Genomic DNA, 21,518 nt, shown 5'->3' with positions numbered 1-21,518 from the left:
CTAGTCGCATTAGTCTAAATCGATTAAAGCAATACTCAAATATTAGTAAATTATTAAAGCCATACTCAAAAAAAATTATATTAATTTATTAAAAAATTATTATTGATTTTAATTCAGCGTTCCAAAAAACATGGAAATGTATAATTAAATCACGGATTCCAACATTATACATGACACCTCTCTTAGACTGCTGCGACTAGACTTTTTTGTCCAAAATTAAAATTAATTAGAAAAGTTTCAACACAATGAAAATGATTTCTTTCAAACGAATTTTAAGTTGCTGAAATTATGATCCTTTTTAAAAAAATATTTTAACATATTTTTCACTTCGAAAGACTCTTAACGTAGCCATAGCCGAAGAACTTTTAATTTTTACAGATTTTTTCGATTTTAACCTACAAACTTTAAATATATAAATGATAAGTAACCTGTTAGTCTAAATTGCAACTACTCTAAATAGCCCAGTTTGCTGTTTTAATTAGTACGAATTATTATCGCCAGTTGGCGGGGTTGCATCTCCCAGTTATTTCATAAAATGTAAATACAAGTATTGCCATCTGGTTGTCTAAATTGAAACTACTTAAAACGGGATCAGTTTCCTGTTTTAATTAATACAAATTATTTTCACCAGTTAGTGTGGTTGCAACTTCCTGTTATCAATAATGACCATATTTTCTACACTTTTCGATTATTAAGTTTAGTTCAAAGTTTGCAAAAAAAAAATTCAATTTGCTTGAAATTCCTTTCCATTTGGTTTGATTAAATGCTAATTAAAATGTACAAAAAATAATTTAAGATTTGGTTGATCAAATAAAATTAACCAAAAATGAGTTTCTTAACTAATTTGTACAATGTGATTCAAAAGTACGTATCCATTTAAAATTAAAGTAACTTTCTTGCAAATAATTTTAATATTTTTGAAGTTATACTTATGAAGAGTGAATTTTTATGATGCGCGCGCACAAGGTTTCATGAAAACTACATGTCAAATTATTGTAACAATTATTCGCAAGCAAAGTATATTGATTAGTCACAAAAGTTAATTTGCATTTTTAAATGGTTCGGTTACTTTTGGATCATCTTGTACAATAATAAAAATTATAAAAACAGAAAATAATGAAATGATTGAACTCTCAATGGGTTGAGAGATTGGCGCTAAGCAAGGATAAACTTATTTTAAAATAATTACTAGCCTTAGATTTTTGGCCCGATTAATTCTAAAACTTAAAAAAATATATTTTAATGAACACATAATAGGATGAAGCTTTGACTTAAGACCACATATGAGCCGATCCCTACCCCTCTAAGTCATCCTGGCCCTGTGGCACTATCATCCTTGGATTTTTTCTTCGTCTATATAAAATTAAACTAAATTCTCCTTAGTATTTTTCCTATTTTTTTTTTAATACTAATATTTTAATACTCAAGAAATTCTATGATTCCTCCTCATTCAAAATTAAGGCCATTCAATTCTATTTACGACACACTTTCAAAATCAATCATTAAAGGGGCAAAAATTATTTTTTTGGCAAGAGAATTCTTTTTAACTTTTCATCATTTATTAAATCATGCTTGGAAAAATTTAATTGTGCTACGACACAGTTTAGGTAGAAGCAATTAGATACAAAAGCCTGCCAACAATCGTCCACATTTGTTATGTGGCGAGCATGAAATAAATAGTTGCCATATTTCGAATCAAATTGAAAATAACGAATCAAGAATTTCAATTTTTCTTGTTCGATATTTAATTATCCTTCTCCGTTTTGGCGTAATTTAAATTGTTCGTTCGTGAAAACAAGGCAAATTTTTTTTTTGTATTCGCTATCTTTAAATATGTGGCGCAGCCTTAAAACAAATGACTGAAGCATTTAGTAGAAATAAAAATCACACATGTCTGGGACATATAGTAGAAATAATAATATGGTAAAATCCGTGGAACAAGGAACACACAAGGGAGGACACAAGTCACCATTTAAAGGAGTTTTAAAAGTGCTTCTGTGTTCTAAACCGTGACGTGACGGTGACTACGAATACAATGACTGAAACACTAAAAAACAAATAACAAGACCGAGAAAAGTCTTAGAGGTTATAAGTCTACGTTATTGAGCAACGAAGTAGTCATGTGATTACTAGATGATCCATCATCTGAATCGGGAATAAATCGACCCAAAGCACTCGTACCTGCACTTGTACCTCCTTTATTTTTCTGTAACTCTTTCTTATCCTTCAATTTGGTCATTTCAATCCGTAATTTATCTAAAATTGCATAATTCGGTGAATTCACAGCAGCCTTACTCTGTAATTGAGTAATTTCTTGTTCCTCTTGTTTCTTCTCACGGAATGATTTAACAGATCGATTACCATACAAACGTAACAAGGAGCCCCACGATGTGATGTGTGGATGCAAGGCTTGTAGGATCGCTTGCGAAGCGCGTTGCTTACCATCACGCTTATTTTTACAGATGACTGTTGCTTTATGTTTGCCCACCGTCATTGTAAACTCGTTCTTTTGATGTTTGAGCGTGTTCCCATGATATTCAATGCGTAAATCGGTCAAGCCAAAATTACGTTGTAAACATATTAGAAGTATGGCATGCGGAGATGGTTCCGTAGTTTTTGCACAAAATTCTGCTACTCTTGGATCTTCGATTTTAATGTCGTCAAAGAACTAGAATTAAATATTAAACTTAGACTCATCAATTCTTACTTATATTATAAATGCAAAATTAACTATGTCTGTATGTATGTATACAGAATGTTCTGTTACTGATAGCAGAAAATTATACCAATAAATTAAGCTTATCAAGACAAATGGAAAAGTTATTTACCAAATTTCGATCCATGGCCTAATTCGGGAGATGTGACTTACAGATTCCCCTGATAGAACAGCCTGTATATGTATTTATGTTGAACACCCTGTATATTCACAGATAGTAATAAATATATTCCTTGTGTGGGAGTCGTCCACGTCTTACGTTCAACAAATTTATTTCTAAGAATACGAATTAGATGTGAATAGATTTGTATACTAAATAACTTACCGATAAATCATGATCCGTAACTCTTCCAGCAGTCGAAGCGCCCTCTTCACTTTCAGCAGTAATTTTTGAGCGCATTTGTGGTATAAGAATTTCAAGAGTAGCTTTAGCTGCATCAGATTTCGCTTGTTTTTTACTAGTCCCATAGCCAACGCCATATTTCATGTCATTAATTGAAACAGTTGCTGAATATGGCATAGCAGCATTTTCAAGCTCTTTGAATTCATAGCTCGGCTGTTTCTTCAAAGCATGCTGTACATATTCATGTAAAATACAAACGTAACTCTTGCCATTCGGGTTCATGATCCACTCTTTTTTGGAGTTACTTGGATGATCGTTGTCAGCATTTTGAATGGGGAATGTTATGAGCTTTGTACCATCGGGTAAAGTGGGACGATTTAATTGACGTTCATGACGACTTTTTGTAAATTTACGTCTAGCTGGCCACGATTTAAATCGCATTACTTTAATTGTTTTAAACTTAAATATTTTCTTACAATATTCACGGAATTCTTCTGCGTCTAATGACTGCACTTGTAAGTTCTCTTGGACAGTTTCAATGCGGGCATTCGGTAACCATAATTCATTTGTCGCGTTTGCACTTGGATTTTGAGCTGCGTTCGCCTCTTCTTGTTCTTTTTGTTGACGCATTTCCTCCTCTTTTTCCATTGCACGCTTGTAATTCAAACATGGTACCGCACTTAACGGTATTTTATGCTTACGAGCTGAACCCGAACCCAAGAAATACGGTTTCGATAAAGTGCACACTCGACTGGTTTTATGTAAATAAAGTGGCATGCCACTATTATGGGTGACTTGAAGCCAACCTTCTGGCAATACATCGAAATGATTGTGACCCTTTTCAATAATTACGATTTTCTCCTTTTCCTCGTACGATTGTGAATCGTTGGTCTTGTTATTTGCGTCTCCCGTAGTAGTCACATCATCCGTTGAACGTATCTTTTTTAGTTTACGTTTCTTAAACTCATCTGGCAAACCTTCTTCGAGCATTGCATCTATTTCCTCGACTGATACGTCCGATAGATCATCCATTCCACCATAATTATCACCGTCACTATCCGAAATAATGGAACCATCTTTTGAGGAAACACTATAATGATCTAAAGCGTTCCATTCGCTATGATTGTTTCCCATAGCCATCGGACACTTTTTGATAGCACCATTAGATGTGGGACCCGTTTCATTTGTTTTAGCATCACCATTTACAGTTCTAAAAAAATTAATCGTTAATTTTTTATCAATTATATTAAAATTATCTACTCCTTCTCCCAAGCCAGAATTTTTATAGGGTTTCGAAAACAACGAAAAAGAAACATTTTACTTTAGAATTTCCAATAGTTTTTCCTTTTAAATTATGCTTCTTTAGAGAGTGAATGAAGAAAAGGCAGGCCTCGACTCAAATGGTTGGACCAAATGTGTCACTGGATGGAGATCCAATGTCAAGGACTGAGCAATCTCGAGGAGAGTGGTCGAAGAGGCCAAAGCCCACCTCAGGCTGTAGCGCCTATTGGATGGATTGAAGGGACCTTCAATTGACATTTGTCCTAAAATGTGTTTATTGCGTCAATCGACGTTCGTTATTGAACTTGCGACTGTCATCTATTCGCAAACATTTAAAAATTTTAACGAAAAATACATTGAAATCGTCGTCAAGACGAAGGCGATGTCGCTATAACCGATTTAGAACTATATGGAACCAATTTATACTAATATTTGTTTGAAGACTAATTAAAAAATGCATTACAAACCTTTTAAGATCCGAATCCGTTTGTTCAATACTTGTATCTTGATCCTGATTTGATTCGGCCGATGTATCCATTATCTGAATTTCCGATTCTGATTCATTAGTATCCATGTTTTGTTTTTGTTCTGTTTTTTATTTTTGAATCTAAGAAAATTGTTTTTGAAATAAAAAATCCTCTGAAAAAATCAGAATATTTGGATTTTCCCTCAGATATTTGAAAACAAAAATGAATAAAATGAAAAATTCCCCTACAGCACACATGTCAGTTAAGATTAGAAGAAAAAAAAAACAAACAAAATAAGCCGCATATTTTCAATGAATTCAATGAAATTTTGAGTAGATGTCGAAGAAAATTGATTGTTTATACATTTAAATACTAATGCGTAAAATATTCAACTTTTTGAATACAATAATTGAATACTCCCATTAGCATTTCTAGTACGAACGTTTCTTCGAATTCGAATTGAAATACTTTTTGTGTTAAATAATTTACAGTTTGATTAAGTATTAGCAACATACAATTATTGTGAGAGTGGGTAGTTTTAGGCAGAAATATTTTTACTGAGGAGCTTGGTATCAAATTTAAACAAAGTCTCCTTTCAATAAAAATTCTACCAGACTTCCCATTCATAGCATTCAGTTCTTATTCTTAGCTTAGAGTTCTAATTCTAATTCTAATTACTAAAATCCAACTAAATACATCCTTATTATTTATTGCCTAACCAGTAGAACACCCACAAAAGTCTTGGAACACCCATATACACCTATAGCCCTGGAGCCAGTCACAATAAAACTGGACTTACACGGATTTCGAAATTTCGCATATGAATCAATACTATTTAACGATAGGTACATTATGGACTAGGTATGCCAGGGTTTATCGTGGCAGAAATATTTTTTGCCCATGTTTTCTGGTGTGACAGATATTTTGAACTCAAAACAAATAGAACTCAAAACGAACAAATTTAAAAAAGTAATTCCGCTATCAGAGAAATTTCCTTGAAAATAGATAAAATTTGCAATAAAATGGTCTCTTACAAATTAATTTCCATGAAAATGTAAAATACTAGTAATTATTAAAAATATAAAAAATTATTTCTGAAAGAATAAACCCTGGCACACCTAGTCCATATTGTACCTATCGTTAAATAGCATTGATTCAAATTCGAAATTTCATAATCCGTGTAAGTGAAATTTTACTGTCACGGGCGCCCCACTTATATCAAATTAAGTGAAATTTACTCAAGTTTTTGAGACAGCAATACCACCTATGCCAAATTTTAGCTTTTTTACCTGCAGAATAAAAATTTTCTTATGCGCAGACAAAAACAAAGGTGATTTCGCAAAAATAAACGATTTTCCACGTTTTTTTACAATTTTTTGAAAATTACTCGAAAATTATGCATTTTAGATTAAAAAATGTTAGGCTAGTTGCCATAGCCCATTGTTTTTACGGGTCTGATTGCCCTAAAAGTTGGCATAGGTGACATTGCTGCCTCCAAAACTTCAGTACATCATATAAAATTTCATCTAATTTGATGGGAGTAATAACTACTAAACATGTACAATCTAGGTGCCAATGCCACGTACTTCAATGTTGTTACGCAGCAATTTTCAAAGATTTCAATGCTTGCAAAATAATGCCAAAATTTCTATAAACAAACACAAAAGTTTATTTCCCATAGAAATTCATTCAACAAACATGTACAGCTGAGAAAAGTCAAAACTGATATACTTTTCAACAGGAGCAAGAAAAATTCCAAGGAATAGCCAGTTCAAATGAGTCTAGAAAAAGCTTTATGTAACACAGAATTTTAATAATTGTGTTTATATAAAACAATTTTTAACACCAGAGCCAAGCGGCCTTAGATCTCGATTGACAACAAAGAGTGACCTGGCACCTAGATTATTAGGAACACAAAGTTACACCCAAACTTAATCCAAGGTCAAAATACTTCACTTATCCGTTCTCAGACCATTGTATTCGCATTTATCCACAATGTGAAGTCTGAAGGTAAAATGAATGAACATGAACATATAAAACTTTAACTTCTAGGAGCAAGTAACCTTAACTTTTAATTTATTAACATATCTCCTGAACTTTAAATTTATCTAGGTTTTACTGTATTCTAATTGTTATCAGTTCGATCTCCTGATTGTTTCAACGCTGAGCAACACGCCACTTTTAAAGTTATATTAAGAAAGTATACATAAAATATTTTGATATTTTGAAAAGTTGGAATTTAACTTTTAGTTCACCTAAAATTTTTTGACACATTTGTTAGAAAGTATAATAGAAAAACCCAAAAAAATTCTGTAAATTCTAACCAAAAATTTAATAAACAAATAAAAATTATCATTTGTTCGTAGAAAATTAATCACTTACACTGAAGAAAAGTGGGAAGAAAATAGCACAATAATTCTTACCCGAATTTTTTCTTTCAAGGAAATTTGAACATTATTGATAGAAAATGCAGAGGAAATCGGCGATAACTGATGAACACTTAGTCAAACGATCAAATACCAACTTAACATAAATCACAACAAATACATATCATGTAATTCCCCTACGGCTGAGACTAGACATTCTAAAGGCTGGAACACAGTCACACAAACTGCGATCCAGAAACACTATAAAAGTGTATTTTCATATACTGACGCTTGACGTTGAGTTTGAATGTCAAATTAAGTCATCCGGTCAGCTTAAGCCGTGCTGTCATCTGGAAAAAAACTTAGTAGCGTCAAAAAGAATTATTTATTGGTGCTGATAAACCCACAATAAAAGTTTTTCACGTAACCTGATCACGTAACCTAATTTGACGCTCAAATTCAGCGTCAAGCATCCGCATGAAAATACAGCTTAAAAGTCCGATTAATACGTGTAATAAGCCAGGTCAATCTACAGCAGAGATGAAAGATTAGGGACCAAGTGTTGGATCCTCTCATCCTTAGTTCTTTAGGGTCGATATTTCGAAAAAAGAATTTCGAACAAAAATTAACCATAGCTAAACTTTGAGGAGTGACTTTTAAGGCCTTCGGTATTGTTTTATCGAGAAATTCTAATTCAGAATTTTTAAAATCATCATAATATTTTGCTAACACAAATAATAATGTAATCAAGGCTTTAGGTAAGGGCTATCCAAAATTATAAGAATTCAAATAGAAAAGAAAATCTGAATTAAAATTCGTTCTCGAAAAAATTGATAAAATTTGGACAAAAAGACGATTCTGATCCAAAAATAGTTTCATTTCTTAATTAAACAAACATTTTCTGATGAATTTTCTTATACAATACCCTTCCGAAGTGATTTCAGATAACATATCGAAAACACATACTCTTCAAAGTGTTTTGAGAAAAAAAATTGCTATTTTTCACCAAAAATGGTGACAAAACTATTTCAGAATAATAAACAAACTCTATAAATTATTACTTTTATAATGTGAGCTACCAAAAAAAAGGTCAACTCATACTAACTCAATCCATGAAACGTTTTATTTCCACTATGAAAATATTGTTTGTCATTTTCAGTAAAACACTACTGATATTATTGAAAAATCTGGGAAAATAGGAGGGGAGCAATTCCGAAAATTCCGAAAACGAGACCAGAATGGATTAAAAGATTTATTTATCAACCCTTGATTGAAAATTACCAACTATCAGAAATTGATTATTTCAAGTTTCAAAAAAAAAAAGTAAATAAAATATAAGGTGATAAGCTGCTAAAAAAAAGTGATTCAATAACATGAACACAAAACATGAATTAATTAGTAAAAAATGTAATTAATTAGTAATTAGCAAAGCCACATCGAACAAAATAAACGTAAAGTGCCAAAAACAAAAACATTGCAATTAATTAACAGTTTTCGCCTAGTGATTATGAATTAAAAATTCGACAAAATTACCGAATTAAACGAAAATATGGTATTTGCTATACCTCGAACTCGTTTCGGGTGGCGATTATTTCATTTGTTTATGACGTTAGCGTTAATTTTCTTAATTTATAAACTAATTAAATATCCAATGGTCAGTGTAACATGTCCCAGACAACTGTTGAAAGTGCCATGCGTTTTTAATTGATTTATTTAATTATTTTTAGAGTAAAAATCAAATCGAAATTGTTCAACCGAAAGTTATTGAGAAAACTGTCGAAAGGAAACCGATTATTCATGAGGTAACCGATGACGGGGATGTATCTGCACCCGTTCTTATTACTGTTTACTATGAAGCTTTATGTCCAGATTCCAAAAGTTTTGTTACCAAACAATTGTTACCAGCATATGAAAAAGGTGCTAGAATTATGGATGTGGATTTAGTTCCTTACGGCAAAGCAACTGTAATTATTTAATACTTGTATACTTTTTTGATTCCTGCCCTTGTTCTAGATAAGATTGGTCCCTATTCCTTTTTCTGATTTTGATAAAACTCAGCTTATAGAGTAAATTTGACCCAAAAAGATTAAAAAATCGAGTTTATTTAACGATTGGGCGAGCAGTTTCCTAGAAAAACGATATCTCGGATGCATTTCTGGCATTATCATGAAAAATACTCTCCCTATCCCTAAATGAACCCGATTTTTTTCTCGATTTTTGGCAATTTTTTTAAGGGATTTTCATATTTTAAACATATTTTATTATTCTAGACAAAAATAATCGATGATCGTTATGAATTCGAATGTCAACATTCGTATGAAGAATGTGAAGCGAATAAAGTACACGCATGCGTAATATACTACATTCCAAAAACTTTAGAACGTATTCGTTATGTTTCTTGCATGATTCAAAGTTCCAGTAAACCGATTCAAGCTGGGCACGATGTAAGTTTTATTTTATTTTCCACACTTCTAAATCTGGATCGGTATGATCCATCCTAGACTAGATGAGTTCAGTGTCTTATAACACCGGGAACACAGGAGGAGTTGATTCTGGTCTATTCAAGATCTATGAGAATAATAACTAATTTCCCAATTTATTCCTAGTTTGAAGGGATAAAAGAATACTTTTAAACATTGGCGGATTAACCATTAGGGAAAGTAGGCAACTGCATAGAGGCCCCACATTGGCTAAAAGTGTCGGGGAAAGGTCAAAAGAGGAAAAGACAAATTTGCAGGAGAAGCTTAATAAAAAAAAAGGGGGGGGGGGTGCAGGTATTTTTTTATGAGAAGAGTCTATAAGGACTAATGGAATCTTCTCCTGAAAATCCGAAATAATAAGGCACAAAGGAAAGGTTCCAAGTTGATTTACGAAGTCTAAAAACAAAAAAGCGCCGTTTGATTTACATTGCCTATTTTTTTAAGAACTATATTTTGGAGAATCGAATAATTATTGAAATTGAATTGTTTTTCAATGTCAGGTTTTTGAATAACGAAATAATCGTTTATTTTTAGTGTGCCAAACAACTTTACATCGATTATCATCCAATTAAGCATTGCGCCCAATCAGAAAAAGGTTCGGAATTATTAAAAAAACATGGTGATCAAACGCAAGCAGTTCGACCCAAAATAACGTTCATCCCAACGGTTACTGTTGACAATTCATCGGATATCTCATCGTTACCAGCTCTCTTGAAGGATTTGTTTGGTGAAGTTTGTAAACAATTTAAAGATATTCAGCCAAATGAATGTTTAGATCGTGATTAGATCGTATCACGATCGTATGCAACTGTGACCTTCTGCTCCTACACTTACAGGTGTAGGGAGTCACCCCTCCAGATTTAATTGTACAAGCATATCGTTTTCTTCATACCACGATCAAGACTGATAAGTGATCAATTACCATTTATAAAAAAAAAATAAAAAAACAAATAAAAACAGAATAAAAATATATATGCCCTCCTTTTAAACCATTTCAAAATAATTTTCATTGTGATCTCATACTAAAAATTTTGTGTATTACCTTCCCCTCTATTCCTCTCTTCTAAAACTTAAAACTAAAAATTATAAAATTGTTTTTCAAGTCGAGTAAAAAACTTTACGTGGCAAAAAAATGTTCATTCTTTATCCGATACAAGCGTGAATCAAAATTAAGTAGAATTACTAGCAAGTAGAATGAAATGTCCAAAGAGATAATATCATAGAGCTGTACAGGCATAGGAAATACTTGACTGTAATGAGAGAGGCGGGAAGAGACAGAAATTGTAGGCGTATAAGAGAAACGAAGACAGCTATACGCGTCTACTTTATCGGTCTCTCTACAGTTAAACAAACGCCCTTACTTTATGTGTCCTGTCTCTACTGCGATCAATGGTATTACCTCTATGGAATTATCTCAAAAATTTGTCTAACAAGAATCGTTTACTTTATAACCAAAAAAAAAAACCGAAATATTGATACACTGTGTCACATAAGTGACGAAACCCCAACAAAAAAAAGGGGTAAATAATTGAAAGTGTTTTGTTTGTTCATTTTTTTTATTAAATATTTTTTTAAACATATTTTGTTAAATAAAAATTTTCATAAATGTCTATTTGACAATTTTTATTGAATTTTCCGTTTTTTCATCCTACCATTTTGTTTTCCAGTCTTATGAACTTTTCAGACGTTTAAATTTCAAAACATAATGGATGAATATTGTCCACGCTTATTAGTCTAATAACTGAAGACTATTAAATTTTTCAGCGTCATAAAAACCAGCTTTGACTGTACGCCCTCCAAAAAATCGTCCATTTAAATCAACAACAGCTAAAAATCAAATAAAAACATTAAACATGTTTTCGACGAAAATTCTCTGTATCAAAGGTCAACGGGGAAGGTGTGTCAAGGTGACAAAATTCTTGAAATGAGAGGCGGATGTGTCCTTCATGCAAGCGCGGATTCACCATTGTTTGCAAAATGGGCATTTCCACAACCTTGGTAGACTTGTGATGTCACACTTTCACGGTCTTTGGAGGTCGATAGGTTGATGATATTATTCGAGCAAGCAAAACAGGAAGGTAAATTTTGTTTCAAGAAGATAGAAAAAGGCACAGACTCTGAAAGTACAGATAACATGAGCAAAAATAAAGTTACCTTTAATTGCACTTTCAATTCGTTTAAATTCCACGAATATCCGTACAGCTTCTTCAGCAGTTTGTGTTTGAACTTCATAAATAATAACTTTAATCACATCACCATACTTAGAATTACATTCGTCCTTCACTTCTGGTTCTAGATCGTCGTCAACTTCACCAGGTCCAACCATATTCTACAAGCATTTTCAAAATAAATTACTTAGTTACCTAGAAGATGACTATGAATTTAGATCTTACTCGAAGTAAAACAATTTTACTGGGTGATCGCATTATTTCTGTAATAGAAGGTTCTTGTGCTTTTGCTTCTTGACTGTTACCATCATGGCTATCCTGTCCTTCAATTGTGGGACCTGATGTAGCTGGGACAGGTGGTGGAGGCATTAATATTTCTTTTTCGTGAATAATTCGTCCACCACGTTTCGAAGTTTTTTCGACTTGTAATGCAATCGACATACCTTGTTCTTTTTTACCCAAACCTTGTCCTTCCTATAAAAAAAAATCATTCGAGTTAATAATAATAAAGCATAAGAGGAGTACCGCAAATGGGTCCCTAATATCTAGACCAAAGGGTCTTCTGTGCCCTCCTTGAGAGCAATTTGTCACCCGAAGGCGAGACGTCTTCTGGGGGTAAGAGATGCTATTTTAAGGAACGAAACCAGATGCCACGAAGAAAGCCCATAACTTCTTCGCGGAGATTTCTTCAAGGATTGTTGGATCCAAGGTTTAGGACCCAAACATTCGAAACCTGACGCCCTGTAGGTTCCTGTAGGTCCAAATAACATGCATGGAGATTCCATCTTCCTATATACGTGCCCTATACAAGTGGGATCATCAAAGATCCCAAAGTTATGAAGGTGATAGTTCAATCGACAGTGTCCTATCAAGAGCCCCGCCACCCATCTCAACTGTCCTCTAGGGAAAATCATTGAAGCCAATAGCTAACAAAGACCTGGCAATTTTAAAAATATTAACTGGAACACCAAAAGTTCGGTGGTGTTTCAGTTTGAGTTGTGTGAAAAATCGAAATAGAAAAATCAAATTTGGCTGAAATAAAATGAAACGGTCAATTTTTTGTTAATATTTTTACCTTAAATCCATATTTCGCCATAATTTTGGCGGCAACAGAACTAGCACCATAACTAATACCGGCCAGAGGACCTTTATTAACATTTGGCGGTGAATCTGAATTAGATGATTCTTGTAAACTAGGTGGGGGTGCAATAGCAACTCCACCACCAGAGGACGAACGTGATTGTGGTGGTTCTGGATTAAATTCCTCTTCATCATCATTCCATCGTCCAGCAAAACCAGAATTCGCGGCCAATGACGATAAGGACGTTGCATCTCGATCTGAATTTAATGAGGAAATATTTGAACTGGATAGCGGTGAACTCATTTGTACTGGTGAATGTTTTGAGCTTTGATCGGCTTCGGCTTCAGCAAAACGTGATTTACGTTTACGATCACGTTTTTTCTCTTTTTCCTCTTGACGTTGCTCATTTTCACGATCACGTAACATACGTAAATCTAAAAGTACAAAGTGTTACACGGGCATTATTTCCTTTGCAACAATTTTTTGGTTTTAAAAAGTCTAGAAAAAACGTTCGAAAATTTTCAACATTTTTTATACAAGATATTTCAACAATTAACTCAGTCAATTGTTTGTTTTCACTTCTTTTTATTAAAATTAAAACCAAAAAACTGTTTTCTACCTTTTTTTTCGTATTTTTGAGTATTGAACTTGGTACAAAGACAAACCTTTCACAACTTTTTCATAATCATTCGGCCAGAATGGATCGTACTCCTCATCAAAATCCCAATCTAAATCAGCTGGATATTGTGCTTTCTTCGGTATTCCCGATGATTTTCGCTGTTTTGGTGTTGGGAATATAATTGCCGATAAATTTGGATAAATATCATCATCTTCTTTTTTCGATTTCAAGTCAATAACGGGAGCAAGCACTTGATTAGCACGTCGCAATTGTTCCCGTTTCGGTTGTGTCGTAGCAGCTTTCTTTAATTGTAACTGTGATTGAAGTAATTTTATGCCAGACGACCATCCTGCTACTTTTTCAGTCGCCCGTGTTTTAATATTATCAAAATCATCGTACAGAGACATTTTTAAACATTTATTTTATTTTCACTATCAGCACAACATCGAAATTTGTTATCGAACTTAACCTAACAAACAAATTTTGTTTTGACAAACTGACAACTTACAATAAAAAATATGTTAGTTCAACATTTACCTAATAGATGGCAAATCATTCTATAAAAACAGTTCACTTCTTTCTTAGCAAATTTTTTCTAGATAGCGCACAAAATAAAATAAAATAAATTATACTACATTATCTCATTTAAAATTTTTTATACAATTAAATACCATGGCAACAATAATAATATTGATAAGAAGGGTATCCGTCTTGGGGATTCTATGGAATTCCTGTCTATTTCGCACCCAAACATTCTATTCGTTGTGTGCGTAGTCATGGTAGGGATAATAAAATCGATGCCAGCGCTTTAAGTGAAAAATTTTGGAGATAAAGTGGGCTGTTATGACTAATTTGCAATTATTTACATGTTAATGATATAGAAACTGTCAAATTAAAATGATTGAAAAACACTAATTAATTAAACTTAATGCATTAAAAATTGTGAAAATAAGAAATCAAATTGTACAAATATTATTTTTCAAATGTTAATTATCGTAATTATTTATTTAAATTTGTGAAACAAGAATATTAAATTTTAAATGTAAGTTTTCAATGCAATCCACACAATTATATATGCATCCATTAATTCTATAATTAAAGTAGTGTATCGTTGTCATGGAAACGAAATTCACGCTCGGAGCGAATACCTGACCTTCTGCACGTTTCTGTAGGTGCAAAAACATAGGAACGATAATTTTAATATTCATTGTTGTGGCGAATTTAAGAAGAAAGGCTCAGTAGAGTTAAATTCCTATAGGGCGTCTAATTTTCTGGGAAATTGAAATTATCTTCTGAGAGAAATATCAACATTAATTTAGCGACTAGAACTAAAATAAACTCCGGTCGTTCAAAAACTTATAGCTGGAACTTCAAGTTTTGGGATTGGAACTCGTTTTTCAAAATGCAGATGCATTTTTGGGTGTCCGTATAAAAACGCATGCGCATTGCTATTCTACTAGCCAGTTCATTGTTGCCAACTAAGGAGATTTCTCTCTAAATTTAGGGATATTTTCTCAATTTAGAGGATTTTTTACTTTTGGAGGTACATTTTTTTCGAGGGAAAAATATTTTGATAAATACCAGAAAAATAGCTGATATCTATCAATTTTAATGTTTTTAGAAAAAAATACTTCAAGTTTTTATAAATTTATTTCTATCCAATTTTCAAATTTTTACTTTATTATTAATTCACGTACTTTTTAAACGATGCCGAAAGTAGCTGGTAAAAAAAATAATCAAAAGTAAACACAAAAGTATGGAAGTACGATGTTTTTTGGAGATTTTTGCTGCAAATTTACCTCACTCTTGGAGGGGGTAAAAATTTAGGTGTCGGCAACACTGAGCCAGTTCATCACTTTGTTCGCCACCAGCTAAAGCGCTTATGCATACACTGAAAAATTTTTAGGAGCCGTTAGCTGTTCATCCCAGAGAAATTTTCTAGCTAAGCCAATGCTGCCTAGCCTAGAAAATTGATTTAGATACATCAAAGCATTTTGGTAAATAGAACTATCGGATTTAACGATCACAAATATAATGGTAAATTGGTGTGTGGTATCTTTTAGCGAAAAATTGTTATAACGAATCAGAAAATGAATTTGTGTATTCCGTTATAAACTAGCATAGAACATTGGGCAACGAATGAGACTCGAACATAGAATGATATCGATATATACGATATTAGACATAGACAGTGAAGTGATATTCGAGTAATTTTTTAATAAAATTGAATATGAAATGTAAACATCTTTGTTTATTGAACTTTCTTTTTCATATTTAAATCACTTTTCATGTGTTAGATAAAGATCGACTCATGTAAGGGAAATTGGGACGTTTTATATACTACGATACCCATGCGTGCAGTTCTAAACATGTTCATTTCCTATCCAAGCTTTTATAAAATACTTCAGTCTTCAATTAACAAATTATTTTTATGGAGTGTAGATGTGTAAAGGAGAATCATCTCTTATGGCTGTTTGATTAAAAAAGTGTGCACAAAATAGCCTTATCTTTCTCTAATAACTTGTTTAGTTCTCTATCTTATTCTTATTGCTTTTAGCACTTCTTTTAAAATGTACACTTTTCCTACAGTAGGATTATCTTTATTTAATGCTTTTCGATGGACACTTTTTAATACACTAAGCAGTGTTGCCAACTTTCAATTCTTAAGCCGTCTAAACAGACGATAGAAAGCCACTAGAAAACAGTGTTACCAGAATATATTTCGATTTTTATCAGAGAACTTTCAATAGTTAACATAAATGATATTAAAATATTAAAATTATTTGCACACTAAAAATATTTTTTTGTAGATAATAGTATATTACACTACAAGAGCTGAAAGTTTGCTATTCCTGCTCTGCGCGATATAATGCTCTCGGTTTCGCCTCGGGCATCATGGTGCGCAGTTCAGGGCTCTCAAACTTTTTGCCCGTGTGATGTATAATATTTTTCCTTATTTTCGGCTGAAAGTACGTACTTGCTGCTTCTGTTGGGAGGCCAAAAGTCCCACATTTATGCTTTGGTACCAATGTAATGCGCATGCGCCACTACATGGCCAATAGTATTCGTAGCACGACAGCAAATGGTCAATAGTAAAAGAAGGCGCGATTCCGGTACATGCGCATAGGTTGCGGGTTCGAATTCAGCCACCGGCAGTGTGAGCAATTATAGTTAATGGGGCTGTAAAATTGATAACACTGTCGTTGCTTGGATAAGAACGAAGTAGCTGACTCTACCCACATCATAAAATATTTAATTGTATATAGGTGTAAAATAATGTAAAATAATGGTGTGAGTGGCTTCTGTTAGAAATAGATATCTCAAAAACCGAGGTTAAACCCCATTATTATTTATTTTTATTATTATTACTTTTGCTCTGTCTCGCTTGTTTTCATCGGTCTCCCACATAGAGGAACTTAGGGCGCTGGCAACATAGTATTTACATGTATGGTAAAATCACTAGTTTTAGTGGTAAAATTACTGAGTTGGCAATATCTCCTTATAAAAGTTGTATGATATTGAAGGTGTTGTGACATCTGTATATGACCTTGCGTATGCATGAACAGACAGACTGAAACTGAACTTTTTGAACATTTTAAGAGCCACTGTAATGAATTATACAATGAACAATGGCTAATATGTGATGTGTTGGTTGTAAATACAGCCCTGGATTAGGTGAGTGGTATAATTAAATAAAAGTGTTTAAAAAAAAAAAAAATTTGAACTGATTGAATAGTGGTGTCAGTGTTTAAAAACTATGTGAAGAATTGAAAAAATATGTGTGAATAAAGTGGTGGCTTACCGCCACAAATCTATGAGTAAAACTTGCTAGTTTTGACAGGCCATTAAGATTTTCACTACATAAATGTCGATGATCCAGAGTTTATAAACTCATCCTCACATCTGTTAATTTTTTTTTTTTTTTTTTTGTAAACAAGGTAAAATTCATTTGTTTCAATCTTAAATGCGAATGAGACCACTTCGCAAATTTTGAAGATCTTTCGTCTATTTAAAGTCGTTGACAAGATGATGAGCTCAAATTTGCCACTACTTTTTATGGATGGTTATCCAACGACATTGGAACGTATGTCGATTGAAAAATTAGAAAAATTTATTACGTTTATGGTCCGATGTTCGTTGGGTCACGATACAGCCAAAGAAATAAAAGTACCATTATGGTGGCCAAGAGAAGTACCATTTACGAATCCATTTAAACGTGCTAAAAATTTCCGTTGTGCTGATTGGAAAGAGCTATTGTTAAATCTAATTACAAAATGTTACCGTTATCATCGTATGGAAGACATGATTGGATTTAGTGTACAATTAGCTGAAATATCCAAGGATAATTTTCGTATTTTGGATAATTGGAATGGTACAACATCATTTTTTGAAAAGTCAACATCCAAATTATTAGTAACCGTTCGTAACGAATTATTAACGTACGATCGTAGAAAATATCAATTACGTAATAAATTCCATAGACGTGTCGAAACAATTATTCTAGAACCAGAGGTCGACACATTTATTTGTCAAAATTGCTGTGAAGCTTTTACCACCTTTAAAGCATTAAAGGTGAGTTCATCAACCGTAAAATTTCCAAAATACACCTCCCTAATTTATCCACATAATGTGTAACAAAAATTTCCATGCCTATTCATGCCTAAATATTGGCCTGGCGGCATTTCAGCCCTTAAAAAATGTTTAAGAGAAGTTGAGGTCTTTCTGCGTGACATCTCGCCTAGACAAAATCCTATTCTTATTCGGAGAAGCTTCGCCTTCGGGTGACAGGTTGGATTAAGACTTGGTGGGGACAGAGGCTTGACGTGAATGGAATCCTATTTAGGGGAGAAGAACAGAAAAAAAATTTATTTTAAATAACATGTCCCTAATTAATCCGGCGCTGTGGGGGGGGGAGGCAGAATACCTTTTGGTTAAGGAGCTAGGAGTCCATTTACGGTCTCCTTATTTATTATTATTGTAAAAAGAAGATTTTTTTGGAATAAATAGCACACTTTTAAGCGAGCTGTTTAAAAAAGGCTAACTTGTGCTAACTCAATTTAAGCAGGTTGGGAAAAAGAACGGTTATGGGATGCAATGAGCGAAGATATTGAGATATCTTTAAATCGTTTTAAATCCTAACTTATTTCGTCCACTTATCACTTTGATTCCTACAACCCCCTCCCAAAAATCTTTCACCTCTTCAGAAATACGTTGTCATATAATCTGAGGTAATGTTTTCCCCTTGATTATTTAATAATGAATTTTCTAAGCATCTTATTGATTTAAGGTTCCATTGAGAGAAACCGTCTGAAATTTTATGAGATGAGAGAAAAGAAAATGATATGATGAAAAATTTAATTTCTTATTGTCGTCTTATCTCGGCATAAGAGTCCTTAGACAAATCGCTGTACCAAGAAAGTCTTAGATTATCATGGGCAACCGGACGATGGTTCAAGGGGTGCCATTGCCCCTCCCTGTCGGGAACGAAAATACATAGAAAAATATTTCTTTGTTAAGTCACTGAATAAAAACTTGAGGCGTCTGGATTACTAAATTTTCTAATCTCCTGGTCGATAAATTCAGGGCTCACTAGGTTTTTCTTGTGAACAATGAGCATGTAAAGCCGCTTAGTTTTGCGTTTCCCATCGTCGACCTTTTCCAAGTTTTGACGTGGAACGCTTACAGCAATCTATTAAACCAATTCTTCGGAAACAGAAGAAAAAAAAGTCGATTGTTTTGACCCACCCTAGCGTAGACGCAGATGAAGAATTCTTGAAAAATGCAATCTTGGCGACGCCCATATAGATTATGTTTTGCTAAAGATTCCCTCCTTAATACAGAGCCAGTTATCAGTAAAAAAATGAGCGGTATATTATCCCTCTTTTGTTACATTTTGTACAGTTACACTGCTCCTGTCCATTTGACTATCCTAAATTTTCATTGATTTTAATTGGAATGTTTTCTAAAATTTAGGGCCATGAAAGGACGTGTTCATCTGTGATTTTAATCGATTTAGACGATCCACTGTACGATCATGGCAATAACGATAGTAATTACGACATAGTATCTGACACACATGATACTATATCAGTTTCACCTCCACCGTCACCATCTTCTTCAATCACCAGAACATCAAGAACATCAGGACAATCACCAGGACCAGGAACAGAGATCTCATCACACCAGCATCAGGTCACTGAAACGTTTCAAGAAACATTTTTACAAACATTTAATTTATGTTCGCATGAAAAATTACCGCGATTTAATGAAGATCGAGAAAGAGACAGAAGTAAAAAATCAATATCCCCACCACCGTGTAATAATCGACGACAATTGTTATCGTTAACAAAATGTCCGAACATACCATTCTCCTCGAATATTGGACAAATCTTGTTAAAACGTACTCGAAAAGAACTAACGTCTGATAACATACACGAACGGTGCGGTCGTATTGAACGTTTTACGCGAACATCACCCGTTAAAAAATTATATCCAAGCCAAAATCCACAACGTCGTCCAACTACCTATCCCGTAACGTATCGACAGCCGAAAGGGGCTCATAAAAAGGTACAAAGTACGCGTCCATATAATTTTCGAGGACGTCGATCTAGATTACATGGTTTAAGTGAACGTTCGCAAATTATTTATCGGATGTATTGTTCGCGAATTTGTGTCGAAGTGAAACAGTTAACCGATTTGGATATAACGAACATCAATACAAAATTAAAAGGTAATTATCCGTTAGATGAACTTGTAAACGAAACTAATTTAATACCCCCTCCAAGTCCTTTGATTGTTCGTGATGATATTATCGAAATATCCGATTCAGAAGATGAACAATTTGAAGAACAAGAATATCAAGTCACAATGGTCGAAAATACAAGTGATTCAAGTGATGATGAGATCGAATTCGTCGAAGAACCTACAATTGTTATAGTTCCATCTGATATCGAATCAGAGAATCAAGATCCACTTGAAGAGCTTTATGGGAAAACCGATCATGGTTTTGGAGCAGCATTTACAGATCCAAAAAGACGATTGTTTGGAACAATACAACAATTCTCTGATGAAGTACCCGGTGTTGTGTGTGTTGATTAAACAAACAAAAAAACTCGACTACAAAGTGAATATTTTAAAATTGTATGTGTAAATTCATGTTCTATCACTTCAGTTCCAGTTCCTTTCAGCTAAAAACATTCTAGCATCAAACATCGTTTGATTTTTAGGTTCTAAATTCATGTAAGATATTTACAGTAGGTACCGTTCAATTTCGAAGGGGGCCACCATACATTCAATCAAGCTCTCTCCAAACTCAAGTGATTTTCTTGAAACATAACTAAGCTAAGAACATTTTCCGTTAAATTGCCTATCAAAAAATAATAAATCGGTTCATCCCTTTAGAAGCAACGAAGCTCCAGACAGACAGACATAGTGGTCAAACTTATAACACTACTCTTTCTGCGTCGAATGGTAATCGCCCAAAATGGACATCTTTTCTACTATTTTTTTGTTTTAGCTTGGCAAAAACTAATTTGCGATTTACTGTTAGAATAAATCGTATATTTTTAACCCCCGGCACAAAAAGTGGGGTGTTATAAGTTTGGCAGCTCTGAGTGTCTGTCTGTGGCATCATAGCTCTTAAACGGGTGAGCCAATTTCGATTTTGTTTGTTTGAAAGGTAATTTAATGGATAGTGTTTTTAGGTATGTTTCAAGAAACTCGGTTCAGTTTGAAGAGAGTTACAAGAAAAAAAGCAACAAAAAAAAAACGTATTAAGACTTCGGCTGATTTTTTAATATCTTCGAAAGAAGAGGGTGGGGATAGATCATGTTAAAATCAACAATTTCGATTTGTTTTTAACCTGCTTAGATATGTGAAGGTCCCCTTTAAAAAAAACTACGGTTTTTTTACTCGAAAATGAGAAACTTACTATTTTTCTATTTTCGAACCGAAAACATTTCTTTTATACAGAGGATTTTAGAAAAATTACTTTAGTT

General features: G+C 33.4%; 4 protein-coding genes across 5 annotated transcripts; 2 read left to right on the top strand and 2 right to left on the bottom strand.

Annotated features, from left to right (window-relative positions):
* Positions 1 to 959: 959 nt before the first annotated feature.
* On the bottom strand, positions 960 to 7,307 carry LOC123302623 (microprocessor complex subunit DGCR8). 2 transcript variants are annotated; one of them, XM_044885646.1, is made up of 4 exons: positions 7,231 to 7,307; positions 4,808 to 4,947; positions 3,042 to 4,269; positions 960 to 2,668 (listed from the first exon to the last, which is right to left on the bottom strand). In XM_044885646.1, exons 2-4 carry the CDS (start codon positions 4,912 to 4,914, stop codon positions 2,087 to 2,089), a joined length of 1,917 nt encoding a protein of 638 aa, XP_044741581.1. In that variant the 5' UTR covers positions 4,915 to 4,947; positions 7,231 to 7,307; the 3' UTR covers positions 960 to 2,086. The 2 variants fall into 2 exon arrangements, with proteins under 2 accessions (XP_044741581.1, XP_044741580.1); XM_044885645.1 differs by having other exon boundaries at positions 7,190 to 7,296.
* Positions 7,308 to 8,521: 1,214 nt separating this feature from the next.
* LOC123302660 (GILT-like protein 2) lies at positions 8,522 to 11,205 on the top strand. Its single transcript, XM_044885702.1, has 4 exons — positions 8,522 to 8,827; positions 8,901 to 9,137; positions 9,444 to 9,617; positions 10,188 to 11,205. Exons 1-4 carry the CDS (start codon positions 8,723 to 8,725, stop codon positions 10,437 to 10,439), a joined length of 768 nt encoding a protein of 255 aa, XP_044741637.1. The 5' UTR covers positions 8,522 to 8,722; the 3' UTR covers positions 10,440 to 11,205.
* A 90-nt stretch (positions 11,206 to 11,295) lies between these two features.
* Positions 11,296 to 14,009, bottom strand: LOC123302644 (splicing factor 45). The gene is made up of 5 exons (XM_044885680.1): positions 13,568 to 14,009; positions 12,897 to 13,336; positions 12,047 to 12,295; positions 11,808 to 11,982; positions 11,296 to 11,480 (listed from the first exon to the last, which is right to left on the bottom strand). The coding sequence occupies exons 1-5, from the start codon at positions 13,926 to 13,928 to the stop codon at positions 11,383 to 11,385; spliced, it is 1,323 nt and encodes a 440-aa protein (XP_044741615.1). The 5' UTR covers positions 13,929 to 14,009; the 3' UTR covers positions 11,296 to 11,382.
* Positions 14,010 to 17,399: 3,390 nt separating this feature from the next.
* On the top strand, positions 17,400 to 21,169 carry LOC123302632. The gene is made up of 2 exons (XM_044885663.1): positions 17,400 to 18,093; positions 19,495 to 21,169. The coding sequence occupies exons 1-2, from the start codon at positions 17,548 to 17,550 to the stop codon at positions 20,617 to 20,619; spliced, it is 1,671 nt and encodes a 556-aa protein (XP_044741598.1). The 5' UTR covers positions 17,400 to 17,547; the 3' UTR covers positions 20,620 to 21,169.
* Positions 21,170 to 21,518: the final 349 nt, after the last annotated feature.

The sequence above is a fragment of the Chrysoperla carnea genome, chromosome X (assembly GCF_905475395.1).
Source record: "Chrysoperla carnea chromosome X, inChrCarn1.1, whole genome shotgun sequence".
NCBI classification, from domain to species: domain Eukaryota; kingdom Metazoa; phylum Arthropoda; class Insecta; order Neuroptera; family Chrysopidae; genus Chrysoperla; species Chrysoperla carnea.
Note: the sequence above shows the minus strand (reverse complement) of the source record. Positions and strands in the feature narration are given on the sequence as shown.

Bases quoted from the DNA above. Each gene is read 5' to 3' on its own strand.
- LOC123302660 (XM_044885702.1), top strand. From the start codon at position 8,723: ATGGTATTTGCTATACCTCGAACTCGTTTCGGGTGGCGATTATTTCAT. The intron at 8,828-8,900 runs GTCAGTGTAACA...AATTATTTTTAG, and splicing joins AACTAATTAAATATCCAATG to AGTAAAAATCAAATCGAAAT. The intron at 9,618-10,187 runs GTAAGTTTTATT...GTTTATTTTTAG, and splicing joins CGATTCAAGCTGGGCACGAT to TGTGCCAAACAACTTTACAT.
- LOC123302632 (XM_044885663.1), top strand. From the start codon at position 17,548: ATGATGAGCTCAAATTTGCCACTACTTTTTATGGATGGTTATCCAACG. The intron at 18,094-19,494 runs GTGAGTTCATCA...TCTAAAATTTAG, and splicing joins CCACCTTTAAAGCATTAAAG to GGCCATGAAAGGACGTGTTC.
- LOC123302623 (XM_044885646.1), bottom strand. From the start codon at position 4,914: ATGGATACTAATGAATCAGAATCGGAAATTCAGATAATGGATACATCG. The intron at 4,270-4,807 runs GTTTGTAATGCA...TAATTTTTTTAG, and splicing joins ACGGATTCGGATCTTAAAAG to AACTGTAAATGGTGATGCTA. The intron at 2,669-3,041 runs GTAAGTTATTTA...ATTTAATTCTAG, and splicing joins TTACGGATCATGATTTATCG to TTCTTTGACGACATTAAAAT.
- LOC123302644 (XM_044885680.1), bottom strand. From the start codon at position 13,928: ATGTCTCTGTACGATGATTTTGATAATATTAAAACACGGGCGACTGAA. The intron at 12,296-12,896 runs GTAAAAATATTA...TTTTTTTTATAG, and splicing joins TGGCGAAATATGGATTTAAG to GAAGGACAAGGTTTGGGTAA. The intron at 11,481-11,807 runs GTAACTTTATTT...TTTGATTTTTAG, and splicing joins AATTGAAAGTGCAATTAAAG to CTGTTGTTGATTTAAATGGA.